This window comes from Ruditapes philippinarum, unplaced genomic scaffold (genome assembly GCF_026571515.1).
Source record: "Ruditapes philippinarum isolate M1 unplaced genomic scaffold, ASM2657151v2 ctg10029_1_1_1_1, whole genome shotgun sequence".
NCBI classification, from domain to species: Eukaryota; Metazoa; Mollusca; class Bivalvia; order Venerida; family Veneridae; genus Ruditapes; species Ruditapes philippinarum.
The window spans coordinates 8,273-27,944 of NW_026857993.1; the positions used below are offsets into that span (position 1 = coordinate 8,273).

A 19,672-nucleotide genomic window follows, 5' to 3' on the forward strand; every position below is an offset into this window, starting at 1 on the left:
TTTATTTGCTACAAAATGCCTATTTTTTCACGTTTTGATAGGCATGAGTGATATTTCAATGGAGTATATAGGAGCTGCTTATCTCTGTCTCTGAGAATATATAATGCTTGATATTTATTATAGAAATAGACAGCCTTAATGTGATGAAGTCCTCTTGATAACAAATAAAAGAGGAATTCATACTTGATTGAGCCCCATATAGCCTTTGCTCCATATTATTTAAACAGGGGCTCAATATCAACATATAGTATGTTATAGATTGTACCCTATATAAGAAAGAATAAAAAAAGAAGAAAGTTTGTTTATTTACAAACAGACCAGCTGTTTATTATTTACAAGGGATAAAAATATAGATAAAAGATGAAAAATGGAGTCTTTATATACATTGTAGGTATCATGTAGCCACAACCCAATTTTGAATGATCATGTACCAGGGACAATAAAACTTGGTGATAGTGTACAGTCAGTATTTAAGAAGATAATTATGTATTAAAATATATTAAAAATGTAAATAAATAAACAATAAATAGTTATCTCACCGTTTAACGGCCACTTTTTAGGACCACTATCAAAATTTAATAGAAACAATAGATTATTTACAATAAAAAGTATCTGAACTGTACACTATTACAACTATTAAAAATTTATATATGATTGAGCTCTTAACTAATATTACAAAAAGAACAACAGAGTTATATTGACAACACCCCTTGGCAGGTAATTGAAAAAATAATTATAGCTACTATATATATGTAGCTTTAATGTTTGAGTTGTCTCCCATGGACAGTTAAATAATATAAAAACAAATAGTCTTAATTAAGAAAAGTTGAGCAATACATATTATAGATCTAATATTTTGGAGGAGATGCGCACCCGAGGGAGGAAAATGACCATAAGTTATTAATTTTTTTTGCTTTTTTTTTAATTGAAATTATAAGGGTATATATTTGGTTAGATTTAATTAAACTACTAATTCTTTATCAATATCTCAATTGTATAGAAGCAGTTGGAAATTACGAATTAAACAGCATGGGAACGGGTTTTTTCCTGATGTTTGGCCAGTCCACACGCTCAGGTCAACCTGCCCCAAAACTGTTTTTATCAAAATTTGCTGGATAGACAAGGGAACCTGGAGTCAACCAGAGCCCCTGCCGGCAAGGTAGGATACTAGTATCCCCCCTCCCTGATAAAACAGGGTGCTGCCTGGGTGCCCGCGACAGTCTTTTGCCATCCTACTCCTGATGGAATGGACCTGAAGGACAGCATAGGATGTCTCTGTACCCCTGCCTTACCATAAAAATCATTTCTTTTCTTTTTTTGGATAAATTGTGATATTATATGCTCTATAGGTCTTTTTACATTATGTGACTGACAACGCGAAAATTTTTTTTCATACTATTACCAGTAATTTTCCTTTAATAGCTACAAATCTTATTATTTTCCATCTTATTATCAAATATTATGTTAAGCTTATTTAAAACAAGCTTAGACTTATACTCAAAATAAGTCTTATTGGAACCATATTATGTTTATAGAGCTTTTTTTAAAGTAAATTTAATTTGCCTATTGAAAAAACAGTATTGGTCCATTTTTGAGTTACTTCCCTTGTACTATGCATAGCCATTATTCTTCATTATTCGATTTATATATCATAGGAAAATGGCAATATCTTTTTTAATTTCCAAAGAAATTTGATGGGATTTTCTTTATCTATTCAATGAAAGATTGCACTTAATTAATATGACTATGTGAATTTTGTAAATAATGAACATTTTCTTGTGTGGGAATTTAAGTTTGTGTAGTTTTTCCTTGTTTATTGTTAAATTGACTATTTATCCAATAGTTAATGTACTATATAGGGAAATAACTATAACTTTTTTAGTAGGACACAAAACTTGATGAGGATTTTTTGTTTAGACCCTTAATGATGTTTGTTAATTGTTATTATATAATTATATGGATGTTTCAATTCCCTTTTAGTTTTATTTAGGGTTTTATTGGATCAAATTATGTCAATTTATAGATATTTCACTGGTTTTCATAAGAATCTGAAATATCTATTTATTTTATACCATATATGATAATTATACATTTGTTTTAGATGAAATAGCTATTAACCAATTTGTTATTTTGTGTTGTGAGTTATCAATTGATGTTTAAAGCAAAAGTGGAGGATTATCAACTACGTTTGGAGCTTATCAAAATTATAAGCAATGAGCACATTTATATTTATTTCATATCTTGTATGGAAGTCAAAATACAACTTTGTTTACATTTTCTTTACTTTTATGACAAATAAATTCACATTCAGCACTTCTTTGCTCAGGTGACAATCATTTAACATTCTCTAAACCCGTTTTTTTTTAAATGTAATAGAACTCATGTTTGCCCTCCCTAGAGAAGGAAAACATACTCATTTCTGAGGCATAATGGGCCTTTAACATAATGTTAGTCGGACAGAGAATCTACTTGCACCTGTTACATCTGTAGCTGCTTTACCTTCTAGGCAGACAATTGAATATTTATTATATTGAATTGTGCATTATATAAAAACAATTCATGAAATAGCTGCATAAATTTTATTTTAATCCTTAGTATTCTCATACATATGTACATCTGATACAGGATTTCTTTTCTTCTAAATAAAATTAATATTTGATCTACATTTCATCTACAGAGCAAACACAAAATTCATTATAGAAACAATTGCATTTGAATTATAACCCGACATTTAAACTGGATCATCTTGTATGAATTTTCTTAATGGTGCCTTAAGGAATCAACTTTTGTTCAAAACAACAACAATAATTATCCCTCAAAGTTAAAATTCAATCTAGAGAGGTTAAAATTTCTAATTTTAAGCAGAGTCATTTGAACTTAAATTAGAGCTCTAAATATGGCCTGTTAAAGACAATAATTTTACCAGCTTCATGCAAGACAGAAAGAAGACAGAAAACTGTTACACAATGGACAGAAAACCAAATAAGGAGCTTACTTCAAACAAATAAGCACTTGTCTTTATTTACAAAATAAAATACCTTGTCCATATCTGATTTGTTAAAGTATGACCCATCTAATGGGCACTATTTAGAACTGTAAAATTTTCGACATAGGTCATTTTAAATATGCTTTAAAGGACACATGTATGCAAAATTTGACATACGGTATACAAGTAAGAACATTTTTCTGATCTATAGCTTTAAGCTATTAGAAAGACTCTTTTTCAGGAATGCGGAAACTCTAAATAATCTCTAACAGCAACATTATGAAAAATTTTCCATATTAATCTTTTATTAAAGTTACACTAAATAAATATGTAAAAATATTTTGCCGTCGGCCTAAAAATCAAACATTCTACAGTTTCATTAACCTGTTTAATAGTTTTGTTGTAAATCTCATAAAAAATTGTTCATAAATTATGATTTTAAACGGGAAACCCCACGGTAACACTAAAGTTCGTATACGAATTTTAACATGCAAATGAAGTCTATAATGAGCTCGTGTATGCGCTACGTCACAGTTTTATAGTTGCTATCCGGAACACAGCAAATGTGATATTTTCTTGTGCAAACACACTTTAACCGTTTAAGCTTCACGGTACACTAAACCTGGGGTTCAGTAAAAGTAATCATCTCGTAAAAAGATTAAATTTGTATGAAAACATCCGTTACAATGCGGAAATATACCGTTAAATTAAGACTGCCACTTATAGTCATGTTTGTTGATTTAATACTGATGTAAGGATGATCCGAAGGCGGAGTTTCTCATGCAAACAGAAACTGTACTTCCCATTTTGCCACAATGAGGTTACCTATTTTTATGCTAATAAAACTCATTTTGGCTGTTTGAACACTAAAATAAGACTTGGAGTCGATATAAAACCCAATTTATTAATGAAATGTCGCTATTTAGTTTTTTATGAAATTTATTAAATGTAACTTTAAGAAACAAATAATAGCATTCAGCTAACAAATCACACAAGCAAAGTTATCGTTTCTGTGCAAAATGTTTGAAATATGTACAAAATTGTTACCCCAGCCAACCCATTTTAATCACTTGTTTGACCGTTTTCCTACTCATTCAAAATATCCCTTAAAATTACCAAAGTCAGGGGCTGTTTTCAAACTTTGCTTTAATTGTTTGAATTTTTACGAAGTATATGGTCAAATATAAAATACTTTTAACCGTGTAGTTTTGACTAGCATGCTTGTTCTTTAATTTGGCAATAAATACCTATCATATTTCATTATTAAAATTGAATACTTTTTTACTTTCCACAAAGGATCTGAGGTATACTGAAAAAATATAAAAAGAAAAATAGTTGACTCTTCTGGGGTTCTGGCATCAGTTTCTTTAGAGTGGACAGTAATTATGGCCAATCAAAGCGGATTAGGGGATCATAACTTAAAAAACTTGTACACAGCAAATGAACATATGATCATGTTATACAGTAAATATATGGTAAAAACAAACTGAAACAACATAAATGTTATGCAATTCATACAAATAAAAAACAACAACATTTTACACAACAACAGTCCTGTTTGTACTACCAATTTAGCAAGGCAATTGAAAAGGGTAACATTACGTCAGCACAATAATACAATTATACTAGCAAGTCTGTTAGATAGATGCAAAACAATACAGTAACAAGTAAAATGGTTTCCTGCGGGGAATATTTATAATGATTAAAAGATATTTCATTTAACTATTTTCAACATTGTTTGGGGGAAAAAATTAACGTTTGTATCAGGAATATAGTTGACAATAGTCGATCAATAGAAGAAGGTCTTTGGTCTTGGTCGAAAATAAAACAATATTTCTGTTTAAGAAAATGATTAAATGCTATAGTATGAATAATTCTGTGCAAAAAAAAATAATAAAATAAAATAAAGTAAACACACAAGTTTACGCAGAAAATATCTATCTATTATGGCAGATGCCACAAACGAATATTTTCACTATAAACAATTTATTGTTTGTAAAATTTTAGATAGATATTAAAGAAACATTGATAATTTTCAAACACATCATGCAGGTTTTTCCACCTTAAACGGTAAAATAATAATAGAAAATTAGAAATATCACGTAATAGTGTTATGTTCTTAATTAGGTGTAATTCGGACTAATTCCCTAGCATTGTGTACACCGGTCATTTTAGAATGATTCCCTAGAGGTAAATCTGTAACGTACCGGGAAACGGTAATTAGTTAGGTTTTCGCATAGGTCAATTAACCAATCATGTACGGTTTATGTCACAGGGTGAGAAAAATGTGCAGCCTGACCGGGACTCGAACCCGGGACCCTCGGAATACCGTTCCGCGGCTCTACCGACTGAGCTATTCGGCCGCTTACACATCTTCTCCCCTAAATAGTGAACAGTTCTGAACCGTGACATACTCCCCTGCTATATTGAAATTCGTCCTCGAATTTCACAGAGTTACAGAGCAATGTAAATTAAACTCTGAGCTATATCAGTCACGGCCCCACGTTTGGCGCCAAATGTCACAGGGTGAGAAAAATGTGCAGCCTGACCGGGACTCGAACCCGGGACCCTCGGAATACCGTTCCGCGGCTCTACCGACTGAGCTATCCGGCCGCTTACACATTTTCTCCCCTAAATAGTGAACAGTTCTGAACCGTGACATTTACAGATCACATGCTCCTCCATGTACCGAAAACAGGTCACGTGCTCCTCCATGCCTCAAAAATTAAATGCGTACCAATACCCTGCAGGCTCTAATTAAAATCAACAACAACACAGTAAGTAGACCAACAAGAGGGCCATGATTGCCCTAAATTGCTCACCTGAGTCAGAATACTTGTTGGGTCTTTTAAAAGAAGATTTTTATTTTTACAATATGCATATAATAAAAATCAATGAACACCCCTGGTCAGGGCCAATTTTGACCTCAGGGCTTTTATTGGAACAAACTTGGTAGACAAACATTAGAAGATGTTTCAAACTTAATATCTAAGCTCTAGCTATTTTGATTATTTAAAAGAAGATTTTTTTAAGTTTTTAATATATACATATAGTCTGATTTTATTGACCTGGCAATAAGAATACATTATAGCACTTATTTAAATATTCGATCCCACTTCGGTTCTGTATGTATAGTTTACGAAAATTAATATGGAGTATATAACTAATGTTTGGAAAACTCCCACTAGCTGAATGTGCAGCTTCTCGTAACATCCACAATAGCACAGTCGGTTAAGTAATTACTTAATGTATGAGAGGTCCGAGGTTCGACCCCTTCTTTTGACATTCTTTTTAGACTTAATCTTTCTTTATTTTTAAGTAAATTTTAATGTAAATGGTAAAGCGCTTGCAAAATTGTCTACAAGGATATGAAAAACTAAGAAACACTGCCTTGTCACGTTTTGTATTGTATTTTACGGCACTGAAATGACATTTATTGATTTTAATCCGAATGAATTTTAAATATTAACTCTTAAACAATATTTTTTACGTAACAAAAGTATAGTATTTACAAAACAATGCAAACCATGTTAAAAACAGAAAGAACAACCATAACTTCAACAATGTTAAAAATAGTTACGAATAAAAAAAACCTGGGCATACACCGTCTTGATCTTACAACACATAGGAAATTTAGAAATTATAAACGTGTACTTTACCCTACTGGGCTATAACTGTCAGTGTAACTAATTCATAGAAACAAGATGAATTTAATATCATCTTACTGAGAACATCTAACAGAATTTACCGAACATATATAGAATATTAATATATTCTGAGCATTGATCGTATAATCAGTATAGAATTGACAGGTAAATAAAATCAAACAATATAAGGGAAATCAATGACACCTGTGTTCAGGGACAATTTTTAATAAACTTGGTAGACACTCATTAGAAAATGTTTCATGCTTAACATCTAAAAAACCTCTAGCTATATGAGTGTTTTAAAGAAAATTCTTTATGTTTTTACTACATATATAGAGGGAAAATCAATGACAGGGCCAATTTGACTTGAGGGCTTTTTTTAGAAATCAATCTTGGTAGACACTCACTAGAAGATGTTTCATGCTTAATATCTAAAAAAGATCTAGATATCTGATTTTTTTAAAATAAGATTTTTTTAAGTTTTAACTCTAATACATATTAGGAAAATCAATGCTGTTTACCCTGTTCTGTTTGTTTGAGGTACATTAGTTTGCTTTATGTTATCTTACATAGATGAAAAACAATACAAGTATCATTTTAGAAATCTTCCAGACTTCATTATATAATTTTCTATTTCTTATTTCATGCAGCTGTAACACATTTCAGGCTGAATAAATTTTGCATACTCAATACCGACAAAAATTTATAAAAGAGGTCAATATTGATCCTAATTCACCCATCAATTTCAAGCACATGTCCACAGGAATTTGTAAAATCTTCAAGCAATAAATATATTTGTTTACCAAAAATTTGTCTATGATGAAATGGTAAAATGTTACTTAAATTTACCTAATTTCATGTTTTTTAACGTAGATCTTATTTGAGGCAATGTTTTTGTTCTTAACTATCTACAGATGTTTTGCGCTGTTATAATGTCAGAGTTTCTAACACTTTATATAATATTTCAATGATTTCCTCATGAAAGCCTCTTCAATCTTACTCTCTGGACCTTCCTGCCACATTTACTGGTACCTGAAAAGTTAAGTGTTTCTCTACATAATATACAACAACAAAAGTCAGCAGATTTTATTATAGAAACTGTAAAACAATTAATCATTCTGTATTCAAATTATTTTTTCACACAATGTTTTGTCGCATTGTGTACAAAATCAACTGTGTTTTCTTTTCATGTGTATAAGATTTTGCATTATTTTGTGCAGGGTACCAATATATATACTTGTAAAGCTGTGTTTATATTTGTCTTCCTCACCTACTGAAAATCATGTGCTTCATTGATATGTAAATATATGAGCTGCGTCGTGACAAAACAAACATGCGTTTGCGACCAGCATGGATCCAGACCAGCCAGAGCATCCGCGCAGTTTGATCAGGATCTATGCTGTTCGCTATCAGTTTCTCTACTTATAATTGGGTTGGTAAACAAGCAGATGGATCCAGATCAGACTGCACGGATGCTCAGGCTGTTCTGGATCCATGCTGGTGGAAAACCCATTATGTTGGTTTTGTCGTGACGTGGCTCATATCTGATCGATATCAAGTGACAACTAGTAATTTTTCCAACTTTTTCTCGCATTTGTTTTTTAACATTTCAGTCAAATTCAAAATCTTTACCCTACCAGGGACGTGTTTTTTCCCAAATTACAGTACTTTCATGATTTCCAAGTTACGTTGGAAACCCTATTGGTGTTGACTCTTTTAAAACTACCCAGATACCATATACAAATCACATTTCAAGATATCAATTAAAGCCTAATGATGATTATACTCACTGTCGTCACCTAATAAATAAATTAGTCATGAAATTACCAATTGGTGTAATTCAGCAATTTATATTATCACAGTTATTGGTAAAAATAGTTTGCCTTTTCCAGCATTGACCAACTTGGCAAATTTACATTTTGCACAATTTTATTTAATACACATTTTGGCAGTAAAAAATTAGTATGTCCCTATTTATGTGTTTAATATTTCGTAAGACAAATATGTGTCATGTCATAAATGTCAATATAATTTCTTTGTCATTAAAAAGACACAACAAAGATATGCTTGGACAAGCCAGACAAAGAGATTCGTTATCAAATATTCTGTTCTCATGTTCTGGAGAAAACCATATTCGTAAGCAAAATTCAAATGGGCAAGTGTTATAGAAAATCTGTCTTCAGATGCCATTAGGAAATAATTTAAAATTCAAGCTCTTAGACCAACATTCTCCACTTCTGACCACAACTAGATTGGTGGCATCTGAGGATCATGACCATACTAATCATACATGAATCTCATTAAAAAACATCTTCATAATTTGGTGGCAAAATTTAGAGTAGGAGTTTTGTTATTTCAAATGTAAACATATAAATCACAAACCTTATTTACAAATTGAGTCTGCATTAAGTAATTATTAAAATCATTTACCACTGGATGCTGCAGGATCAGTTTTGTTCCCAACATCTTTGTTGCAAGTCTCTATCTTGTTTTGGTCTACTACCTCCCCAGTCTCAGATGCTGCTTCAATGGGATCTAACTTTGTATAATGAAATAAATGTATGATCCAAAATTAATGTGCCATATATAAATGTATATTTAGAATACAATGTTTGGTCATTTATATCCATCTTTTACAGTCTGGGATACAGACAATTTGGATGACCCAAAATCTGGGATGATTTAGCAAGAAATCTATATAATGGCTATGCATTGTTGGGTCTCAAGCAAGATACTATGGTGTAAAATTAAAATAACCTATATATTTGAATAATTGCAAGTGGAATAAAATCTGAATAGCCTATATATTTGGTAAGACATTTAGATCCCTTGACTTCTCGACCCTACGATATTAAAATAACTTCTAGACCCCATGACACGTAGACCCCTATCTCAATTTTTGCACTATAGAATAACAGATAGGCATGAATTATCAAATAAGACCCCCAGTGAAGGAATTATGATAATGATAATAATAACAAGAGCTGTCACAGGAGACAGCCAAGCTCGACTAATAAAATACTGGACGCTGTAAGGAGGACAAAACTATGAAAGAAAAATCAATTATGTATAATTATGTATTAAGTTATAGTAAAAAAATAACATTTGTTAACAAAAATTCCAAGATCAAGGGAAATAATTCTAGAAATAGTCACGCTAGAGTTATGAACCTTGTCACACAACATGTGTGTTATGATAAGAAATATATATTTGAAGTTTGAAGTAGATACCTTAAAAAGTAAAGAAGTTATAATATTTCTTAAAGAAAATCCTAAGTTCAAAGAGAAATATATCTGTGAAAATTGCTTCAAGAGTTATGAACATTGTCACATAAAATGTAATTGATGATAAGGAATAAGTATTTGAAGTTTGAGGTAGATACCTTTAAACTAAAAAAGTTATAGTAAAAAATAACATTTTTTCAAGTAAAAAAATCTAAGTTTATGGGGAGATAATTCTTGCAATATTGGTGCTAGAGTTATGAACCTTGTCACATAAGATATGGATGATGATAAGGTACATATATTTGAAGTATGAAGTTGATTCCTTTAGAAATAAATAAGTTACAGTAAAAAATAATATTTTTTAAGAAAAATTCTAAGTTCAAGGGGAGATAAATCTGAAAATATTGGTGCTAGAGTTATGAACCTTGTCACATAAGATGGGGATGATGATAAGGTACATATATTTGCAGTATGAAGTTGATTCCTTAAGAAATAAAGAATTTACAGTAAAAAATAGTATTTTTTAAGGAAAATTCTAAGTTCAAGGGGAGATAAATCTGAAAATATTGGTGCTAGAGTTATGAACCTTGTCACATAAGATGGGGATGATGATAAGGAACATATATTTGAAGTTTGAAGATGATACCTTAAGAAATGACAAAGTTATAGTGTGCACCAAAACTTTAATCTGAAATCTGGACGCGGACGCCGGGGCGAGTAGGAAAGCTCTCCATATACTTCGTATAGTCGAGCTAGAAATGCGCAATCTGTGTATTACGTATTAATTCATATCTACAAGTTTGTAAAGATTTAGTTTATTTTTCTGTGACAAACACATGCATGTTATATTGGCAATGAATTATTTTACATGTCTACTTAATCTATGTTATATATTGAATTGACTGGTCAAAGTAGCGATGATCTCATTTTTTATGGCATTTACATTATGAATTCAAAAACAAAATACCAATCAATCAATAAATGGTTGTGATTGAAAATTCAATTAATTCTAATTTTAAAGGGATATTCAGGCAAAATAATGACAAAAATATTAAAATGTTCTTATGTACTCAAATCACGCTTTTAAATGACTTTTCTGGAAGTTTCAGCTTGAATTTTTGTTTAAATTCTATATATTTTGGGTTTGAAGCGTAAATATATCTTTATATGAGCCGTGTCACGACAAAACCAACATAGTGGGTTTGCGACCAGCATGGATCCAGACCAGCCTGCGCGGATGCGCAGGCTGGTCTGGATCCATGCTGGTCGCAAACCCATTATGTTGGTTTTGTCGTGACGCAGCTCATATGTTGTACAAATTTTAGATGCCAGTAGAATCATCAAATAGTTTTTATTTGTTTGGGTCGTCAGACCAAACAAATAATGGTAGCGAAATTTCAGAGTCTAATGTTCTTAATTGCAAATGCCGAAAGTAGTCCACTTTTTTGAAGCGGTTACTTCCCTTTTGTATGTACACTAAAGCCGAAAAATTCAGGGGAGATCACTGCGTAAAGATGGTCAAAGACAGGCGCATCAATTTTCAAGCAAAGTAATTCCCGAATGGTCGAAGATTTCTAATATTGTTTTCTGGTATTTTCTGATCGAAAATAACTAAATACAAAGCGGACATTCAATCTCCGACACAGAAGTTTATGACAAACCTAACAACAAGTAGTTCTCAAAACAGCTTAAAACTAGCGATTTAAAAGAAAGAAATATTTTATTTTGTTACAAGTATCCAACAAATTACAACGCATTTAAAGTTAAACAATAGCGTTGGCTTATAGAATTGTCAATAAATGCACAATCACAAATTACGCGGATGAATATGATTTTATCAATGAAAATACTATTTTTAGCCATGTAGATTACCGAATACTACACAAACCGAGTAGTGGAATATATAGATTCTACATGTCGGACTGTTTGGGCGAGAGGATTTTCGCTAAAATATTTACTTCAATTTTAAACAACAGGTTTACCCTGAACAAAATACCTCGAAATTAATAAGGATTACAAACCTGAATGCAATGGAAGTTCTAAATTTAGAATGACTTGATATTATTCAGACATACTGTGTATAACTTCTCCGTGGTACAGTGGTAACGCGCTCGCTTAGTGAGTGAGAGGTCTCGAGTTCGAATCCCAGTCGAGGAAATTTTTTTTTGGTTAAATTCTTTTTTTAATTGTTTTTGTTAAGGAAGTAGCCATGATTTACAAGGATAAAGTGTGGCTGTCGTAAAAAAAGTACATAAATGATTTTTTGATGCAACTCTAGTTATGCAGAATTCCGTATGTGCCTTACAAAATGAATTATAATACATAAAAATAAACTTATACAGGAAAATGCATACAGATATACAGTACGATTTAGATTGCAAATATCAGAAAATACCAAAGAACATGAAGCCCTTTGATTCTTTATAAATATACATGCTTATAGTAAGCTTCAGGATTATTTACATCTGTGTTAAACAACAGTTAAAAGTCGTTACAAGCCCTAATTTAGAATAATATGGTTTTCTTCAGGCCGTTCACATATAAATTTAACCGTGGCTGAAGGGTTTTCGGGCTCGCTTAGGAAGCGAGAGGTCTGGAGTTCAAATCCCAGTAAAGGTAACTTATTTTTTTAAATTGTTAAAGTCAAATAAACATTGGATTGAATATCAGTGTTGCAATTAGTCTTATAGCCAATTTACTACAATTAAAACGCTGGAAAGCATTGGTGGCACTAAACATATAATCTCACAACCTGCACCTTTCTTACATTCTGAGACCCAAACAAATTCAGCGCCTTCTGTGCTTTGATTAAACAAGTCAGGTGACTTGAACAAACCCCTGAAGTTACAATAACAGATATTGTGGGGATGCGCAGGCTGGTCTGGATCCATGCTGGTCGCAAACCCATTATGTTGGTTTTGTCGTGACGCAGCTCATATGTTGTACAAATTTTAGATGCCAGTAGAATCATCAAATAGTTTTTAAACAAGTCAGGTGACTTGAACAAACCCCTGAAGTTACAATAACAGATATTGTGGATATTATATGATTGAAACAAGCCTAAGTCATTCATTTGACATTTAACGTTTCCAGAGTTTCCCAAAGTTCACTTTGACAACTATTGTGAAATGCTAGCGCTCTAACCTGACCCACGCGGGTCAAGTTAGGAAACAACCATTTTATTCTTTATATGGAGAAAAGTTTTTGTTCCTTTGACTGTCTTAAGTATTCATTTTGAGGGCATTAAAAGAATAATGAATGAAAAATTAAAAACTAAGAAATGAAAATTTTGCCTGTGTCTCCCTTTAACGTATTTCGAGAATAACATGTACTATATAATAACTTACAACTATAATGTAAATTATGATATGTAGAATTGTAGTTATATTGACAAAAAATGAAAATAGTCTCAACGATTTCTTATATCATTTGTAACATAAAAAAATTATGTTAATTTCCAAATGTTTTATTACATCTTACATTCCATATACAATTTCTTTTCTGAAATATTGCCAAATAAGCTTCAACAGCAATATTTACGACAATAACAAGTTAAGAAAATTATTTAAAATCTTTAAGTCAATACATGTTCCTCTTAATCACATTATATAAATGGTGTGAAAACGTGTGCCCAATAAACATCTGCTAGTTTTCATTGGTAATTTAACATGTGTGATAAACACTCTGCCAATTACCAAAGCCATACGAAAAAGTAAGGCGGAATCCGCCTTATATCAGGCGAACTCTATCTAAAATATTCAGAAAATCTACATTTTTCTGCTAGGTTAAGGCGGACATGGAATTTCTAGCAAAGTCTGCCTAAGTTTCTGAAATATCTGCCTATATTCTCTGATTCCGCCTAGAGCTTAGGCAGAAAATATAAATGTAAAGTCTTAGGCAAAAAATTAAACTTCCTACTTAGTCATTCAAGTTTAAAGCGGACAACTCAATTTTAGCGGAATTTCCAAAATAAGTGCACATAACGCAGGTTAAACATATATATTGCGAACATCAAAGTGTTTGTTAAAGGTACATTTAACGTGTTTGGTATTGGCACTGCGTTTTTTATATTTACTTTTTGCAAATAAAAAACACACTTAAACAAACTTTTTTAAAAGATATTAACTGCCCTGTAAGTGCGCAAAAAAGTACTTTAAAAGTTTATTTTTTCATAATAAAAATAAACTTATTGAAAATGCACTTAAGTGTGCTAAAAGTTTGTGGTATTGGCACTGCGTTTTTTCTGCATTTAAAGTGAATTTTTCAACAAGTATGTTTTTAATACACTAAAGTGTATTTTTTAAGTACATTTCTTTTGTTCATTTTATGTGTATTTCTAAGTATGTTTTAATTGTGCTAAAAGTACATTTTTTGTTCGCTTTAAGTGTATTTTTTCAACAAGTATGCTTTAACTGTGTTAAAAATGGACTTTTTAAAGTTCATTTTTTATGCACTAAAAATGTGTTTTTATATTGAAAAAAAAATGCGCTAAATCAATAAAAAAGTTCATTTTTCTTGCACTAAATCTGTATTTTTTCTGCACGTAATGCACATTTTTTACTATCAAAAAGTGTATATTATCTTTGTTAAATGTTCGCTTTTAACAGTAAATGTATGTTTTTTTTTTCTAAAACAAAAATCTGTAATTTTTTGTTTTGGCATATTATTTAATATCGAAGGTAAATTTTACATACCATGCTTTCCACAAACCTTGAAGATGAAAATATGCATTTTCAATCACACCAAAAGTAAGCACTGTTTACATAAATTACTTTCAAGCTGTAAGGTGAACAGATAGAAGAAACTTTTGCCATCTTCTGTTCAATGTCAAAAAGAATTTTAAAAAGTAACAAGACAAATTATTAAGGAAAAAAACTATTTCATTAATTTTTACTAAACAAATTTATTTATTTTAACTGAACAAGTTTTTTTTTTAAACAGAATAATATAAATTAAATAAAATCTACTCTACATTTGCATTCAGTCATATAGCACATATTTACAGCACTTTCTTGGTTTTCAGTTTATTCGGCACTTAAATTAAATAACGAAATCTCGAATATTTGCATTTAGTCATATATCACATATTTACACTTTTAACAGCACTTATTTTGTCATTTTGTTTATTTGGCATTTCCTGAATACATGGCACACAGTCTTCTTAATGCACTTCGCATTTTATTTTCCACTTCCTGCACTGGAACCTCCAGTTTCCTTGAGAGGATCGACATCTAAAACAAAGAAGAAAAGTGGCAATAAAAAACAAGTATAATAACAGTGTAAAACACAAACACTTTCATTAAAACTTTCAACAGCTTACCATCCCTATTACAAGTAGAGAAACTGATAGCAAACAGCATGGATCCTGATCAGACTGCATGGATGCGCAGGCTGGTCTGGATCTATGCTGGTTGCAAACGCACTATGTTTGTTTTGTCGTGACGCGGCTCAATTATGACTTGTAAAAAACACAGAATTTTCATCGCTCATGAGAACTCATTAATTAAAATGGAATTTTAGATAGATCTACCAGATATCTTGTCATAATATAAACATATTAAAACATTATATAAACATAATATATATAACTCTTGTCATAATATAAATGGCTGAACATCATCCTATTTTATACATGTATAAATAAATAATGTTCAGGGCTCATTGCAAGGGAGTCTGCACAAATTTTCTGCATTGTATCCCCATTTTGTCTTTTGAAAGATCAAAGGAAAATCAACTTTACGAAAAAAAAATGTATTATATCACGAGCGATTATTGCACAGTGATTCTATGTGGAGAGTTGTAAACACCCATCTTCTGTTTTTTAATTTGGAAAATATCAATTAGAATTACTAGAATTCATGATTACAGGCATTGATAAAATAATTTGTAAGACAATATGGTTATTTCGTTTAAACGGTAAAAAAGTCGTAAACGTTTATGAATGAAAATCAAAATGAATTTGTTTAAACATGTAACCGTGGGGGGCATAATCAACAGTGCTCATCTAGAAGCTAGATGTATGTGACTCACAGACCTGTACAGTTAGCCAATGACTACAAAAAAGCATTCCATGCATATTTATGTATAGTTTATCAATCATAAGCTTTATTTAAATAAAGTTTCAGTTCTGGGAGAGCATTTGATTTGTATTCATGACACCACAGGTTAGATCATTAGAATAATTTCCTTAATTATTGATCTCATTTATTGAGAATTATGGCAATTTGTTTCTCACTGTTTGAATCAGAAATCATTTAGGATCAGTAGCCCGATTTTTCTAGAGAAATTGGTGATTACTGTTTAAATATCAACTTGGTGGACAGCCAGTTAGAGAAGGAACACTGAGGCATGATCAAAAAAGTAAACAGAATATTAATCAAACTATTGAAACATTTTTAAAACACATGAACTTTTTTTTACCAATGATTGCATTTCTCCTGTCTTCAGGAAGCCCTGGTCTTGGATTTGGGACCTTGCTCGTTGCCTGACCCTTCATTGAGCAACCAACTAGCTCTGCAGTTGCGAACATTCCCCTCATGGCCTTTGTTATAGCTTTTACAAGCCGTTTCTCCTCACCAACAATCAACATCACTTGTTGCTGGAAATATAGGGTAGGACTATATTTACATCAAGTATCAACAACAATTTGACGAAGTCAAATTTTAATATATCGCTCTTGTTTAACCTTTTAGGAAACTTGACTTTGAACAGCAGCAATACGTCGAATGACATTAAAATACTTAGGCAGATCTTTTCACAGGGTCACCAAGGATAAAACTATCTGACCAAAGGGCATGCTTATTTTACCTAATTCTTTGACAAACATTCCCAAATTTAACAAAAATATCAGATGAGTTTTGAAAACAAGAGTTGTTTATATGCACACTTATTTACACTCATATTTATTTTTTAATACAGAATGAAGACAAAATCAATGCTTAAAAAAAAAAAACATGTTGTTGTTTTTTTAAATTTATTTCAATTCAATAAATTTAAAAAAACAACAACATGTTTTATTCCAGTTAATGAAAAAAGTCTAAATTGATAATAAACTGATTTTTTCCAAACTGGTTGATGCACTTTTCTCAAAATTGTCAGTGAACAACCTGCCTAAGACCTATTTTTTTCCAAAACATGTATTTCAAATTTTTACTCTTATCTTAAAACCATCTGCATATTGGTATATCAATCTTACATGTAAGGAAGATGTTGGTATATTGTCCGGAGTAATTGGTCTCTGTGCTGGTCTCTGTGCTACTTCTTGCACCTGCTTTGGTACATTGAGGTTAACAGTATGTGATTGGTTAAGTTTCAGCATCATATGTCATCTAACTGAAAAATACAAATGCCATAAAAATCATTCAATTATATATTTACTTAACCTGTAGTCTAACATATACATTTGTAAATATTAAATGTCTGAATTTCCACAGAAGTGAAACAATGCCTCCATAGCACTTTGAATGTCAGTGTTTACAATTTTACAGCAAGGGATTATAGTCAACAATGCCATTTCATTGTGAATATGTTTACAAAATAAGCACAGCAAAATTTTCTTAAGTGACAGGTTAATTAGCCTTTAATTGCTTAATGTTTATAACTGAAAGGGCAAGAACAAGGAGACAACTAACTTCTTGAAACCATCCTTATTCTAGACTTTATAGAATTTTCACATATTCTGACTTTATAGATTTTTAACATTGTACTTCAACTCAGTTGAACTGCAGCCAGAATTACTATCTTGTAGTAAGGATGTCTTTGACTGTGTATGTTATGTCTTGCTGAATGAATGCAGCTTATTAGAATGTTGTATTGAGCTCATTTAACTTAGATAACTTTACCTTTGAACGGAAAGACTGTATATCCCTTTCTAACTGTTGAATTTTCCTGCAGCAGTGGTGACATGAATTGTTTGATGGAGAGTCTCCGTCATACAGTGGCTCCATTAAATCAGACAGGTAACTATAAACAAAAAAATTCAAACATGTCTCAATTAAAAAAATTCAATGTATTGTAGAAGTAGAAGAATACCAGTTACTTTACCAATAACTGTACAAATCAAAGAACAGATAAGCCTATGATATTCATATTAAAAATTTAGATTGTTTTCTTAACACTTACAACAAGTTTTCAATTAATTTCTAAAATAAAGCATGAATGAAACAAGGGTGCCATAGTCACAAAATACGCCCGTTTACGAAAAAGCTTTAGATGGAGATGGGGGCATTATGGATAAGTGTTATCTAGCAAGCAAGTTTTTATTCTTTGCACTGTGTTGTTAAATGAACCTTAAAACAAATCAATAGGGAAGATATGCACAGAATGTGTGACCTTGACCTTGGTTGCAGGGACCTGAATTTTATGCACGGCACTCAGCCTCACAATGATGAACATTTGTGCCAAATTATATTGAAATCCCTCTATGCATGTAGAAGTTTTGCTCCAGACAAGTGTTTTTCTATGAGCTTTAACTGTGACCTTCACCTTTGACCTAGAGACTTGGTTTATGTGCAGGGCACTACGTCTCATGGTGGTGAACAATTCTATAAAAGTAACATTAAAATTCCTCCATGCATGTAGAAAATATGCTCCGGACAACATCTGGATATTTAATCATCTCCAGTGACCTTGACCTTGCAAATATTAACCTAAATTAAATGTGTAACACCTGTAGTCATGATAGTTACCATTTGTGCTACAATCCATCAATAAATGATGACTCAATGGTCCCTATAACCATCTTTAAATTTTTATCTGAACTTTGACCTCTAAGTGTAACCTTGACTTTGGTCGCAGGGATTTGAATTTTGCATGCGACACTCAGCCTCACAATGGTGAACATTTGTGCCAAGTTATATTGAAAACCCCCTATGAATGTAGAAGTTTTGCTCCGGACAAGCGTTTTTCAATGAGCTCTAAGTGTGACCTTGACCTTTGACCTGGAGACCTGGATCATGCATGGAGCAATACATATCATGGTGGTGAACATTTCCATAAAGTATTATAAAAATTCTTCCATACATGTATGAGATATGCTCCAGACAAAATCTGGATATTTCACCATCTTTAGTGACCTTGACCTTGCATATATTGACCTAAAGTACATGTGTCACAGCCGTAGTCATTATAATGACCATTTGTGTTACAATCCCTCAATAAATGATGATTAAATCGTCCCTATACACATCTTCATATTTTTATCTTTTTTTAAACGGGCGTATAAAAAGTACATGTAATTTAATAACTAAAAAATTCTGATTTAAGATTTTATTCTAGGGAAATACATTTCATTACAATTCTTAATCTTTGAATGAGCTGAACTGATATTTACTTGAAAATTAAAATATAATTAAATTTCTATGAGAAAGTATTTACATTTGATAAGGTAATTACTGTATGATCTTTATGAACAAATACCAAGTCTACAGAACACCATAGTTATCACAGTTAAGAATCTTGACCAATGAATGAAACATGTGTAAATAAATGTTACATTCTTTACAACATACTCAAGTCCAAGAAAGAGGATTATTTCATGCCCTTTGATTAAATTCTATTTTTAGATCAAGGGGAGTAATTGTGTAAGTCATTTATGAACAAAGTAATAACTTTGTTGTCTCCCTTTGATTAAATTCTATTTACAAAATCTGGATATTTCATCATCTTTAGTGACCTTGACCTTGTATATATTGACCTAAATTATATGTATCACAGCCATAGTCTTGATAATGACCATTTGTGTTACAATCCCTCAATTAATGATGACTAAATGGTCCATATACACATCTTCATATTTTTATCTGAACTTTGACCTC

The 19,672-nt window shown here is 31.5% G+C and overlaps 1 protein-coding gene across 1 annotated transcript; it reads right to left on the bottom strand.

Moving 5' to 3' along the window:
* Positions 1–13,761: 13,761 nt before the first annotated feature.
* LOC132751705 (uncharacterized) lies at positions 13,762–17,821 on the bottom strand. Its single transcript, XM_060741919.1, has 4 exons — positions 17,699–17,821; positions 17,053–17,189; positions 16,278–16,455; positions 13,762–15,088 (listed from the first exon to the last, which is right to left on the bottom strand). Exons 2-4 carry the CDS (start codon positions 17,176–17,178, stop codon positions 15,036–15,038), a joined length of 357 nt encoding a protein of 118 aa, XP_060597902.1. The 5' UTR covers positions 17,179–17,189; positions 17,699–17,821; the 3' UTR covers positions 13,762–15,035.
* Between the last annotated feature and the right edge of the window lie 1,851 nt (positions 17,822–19,672).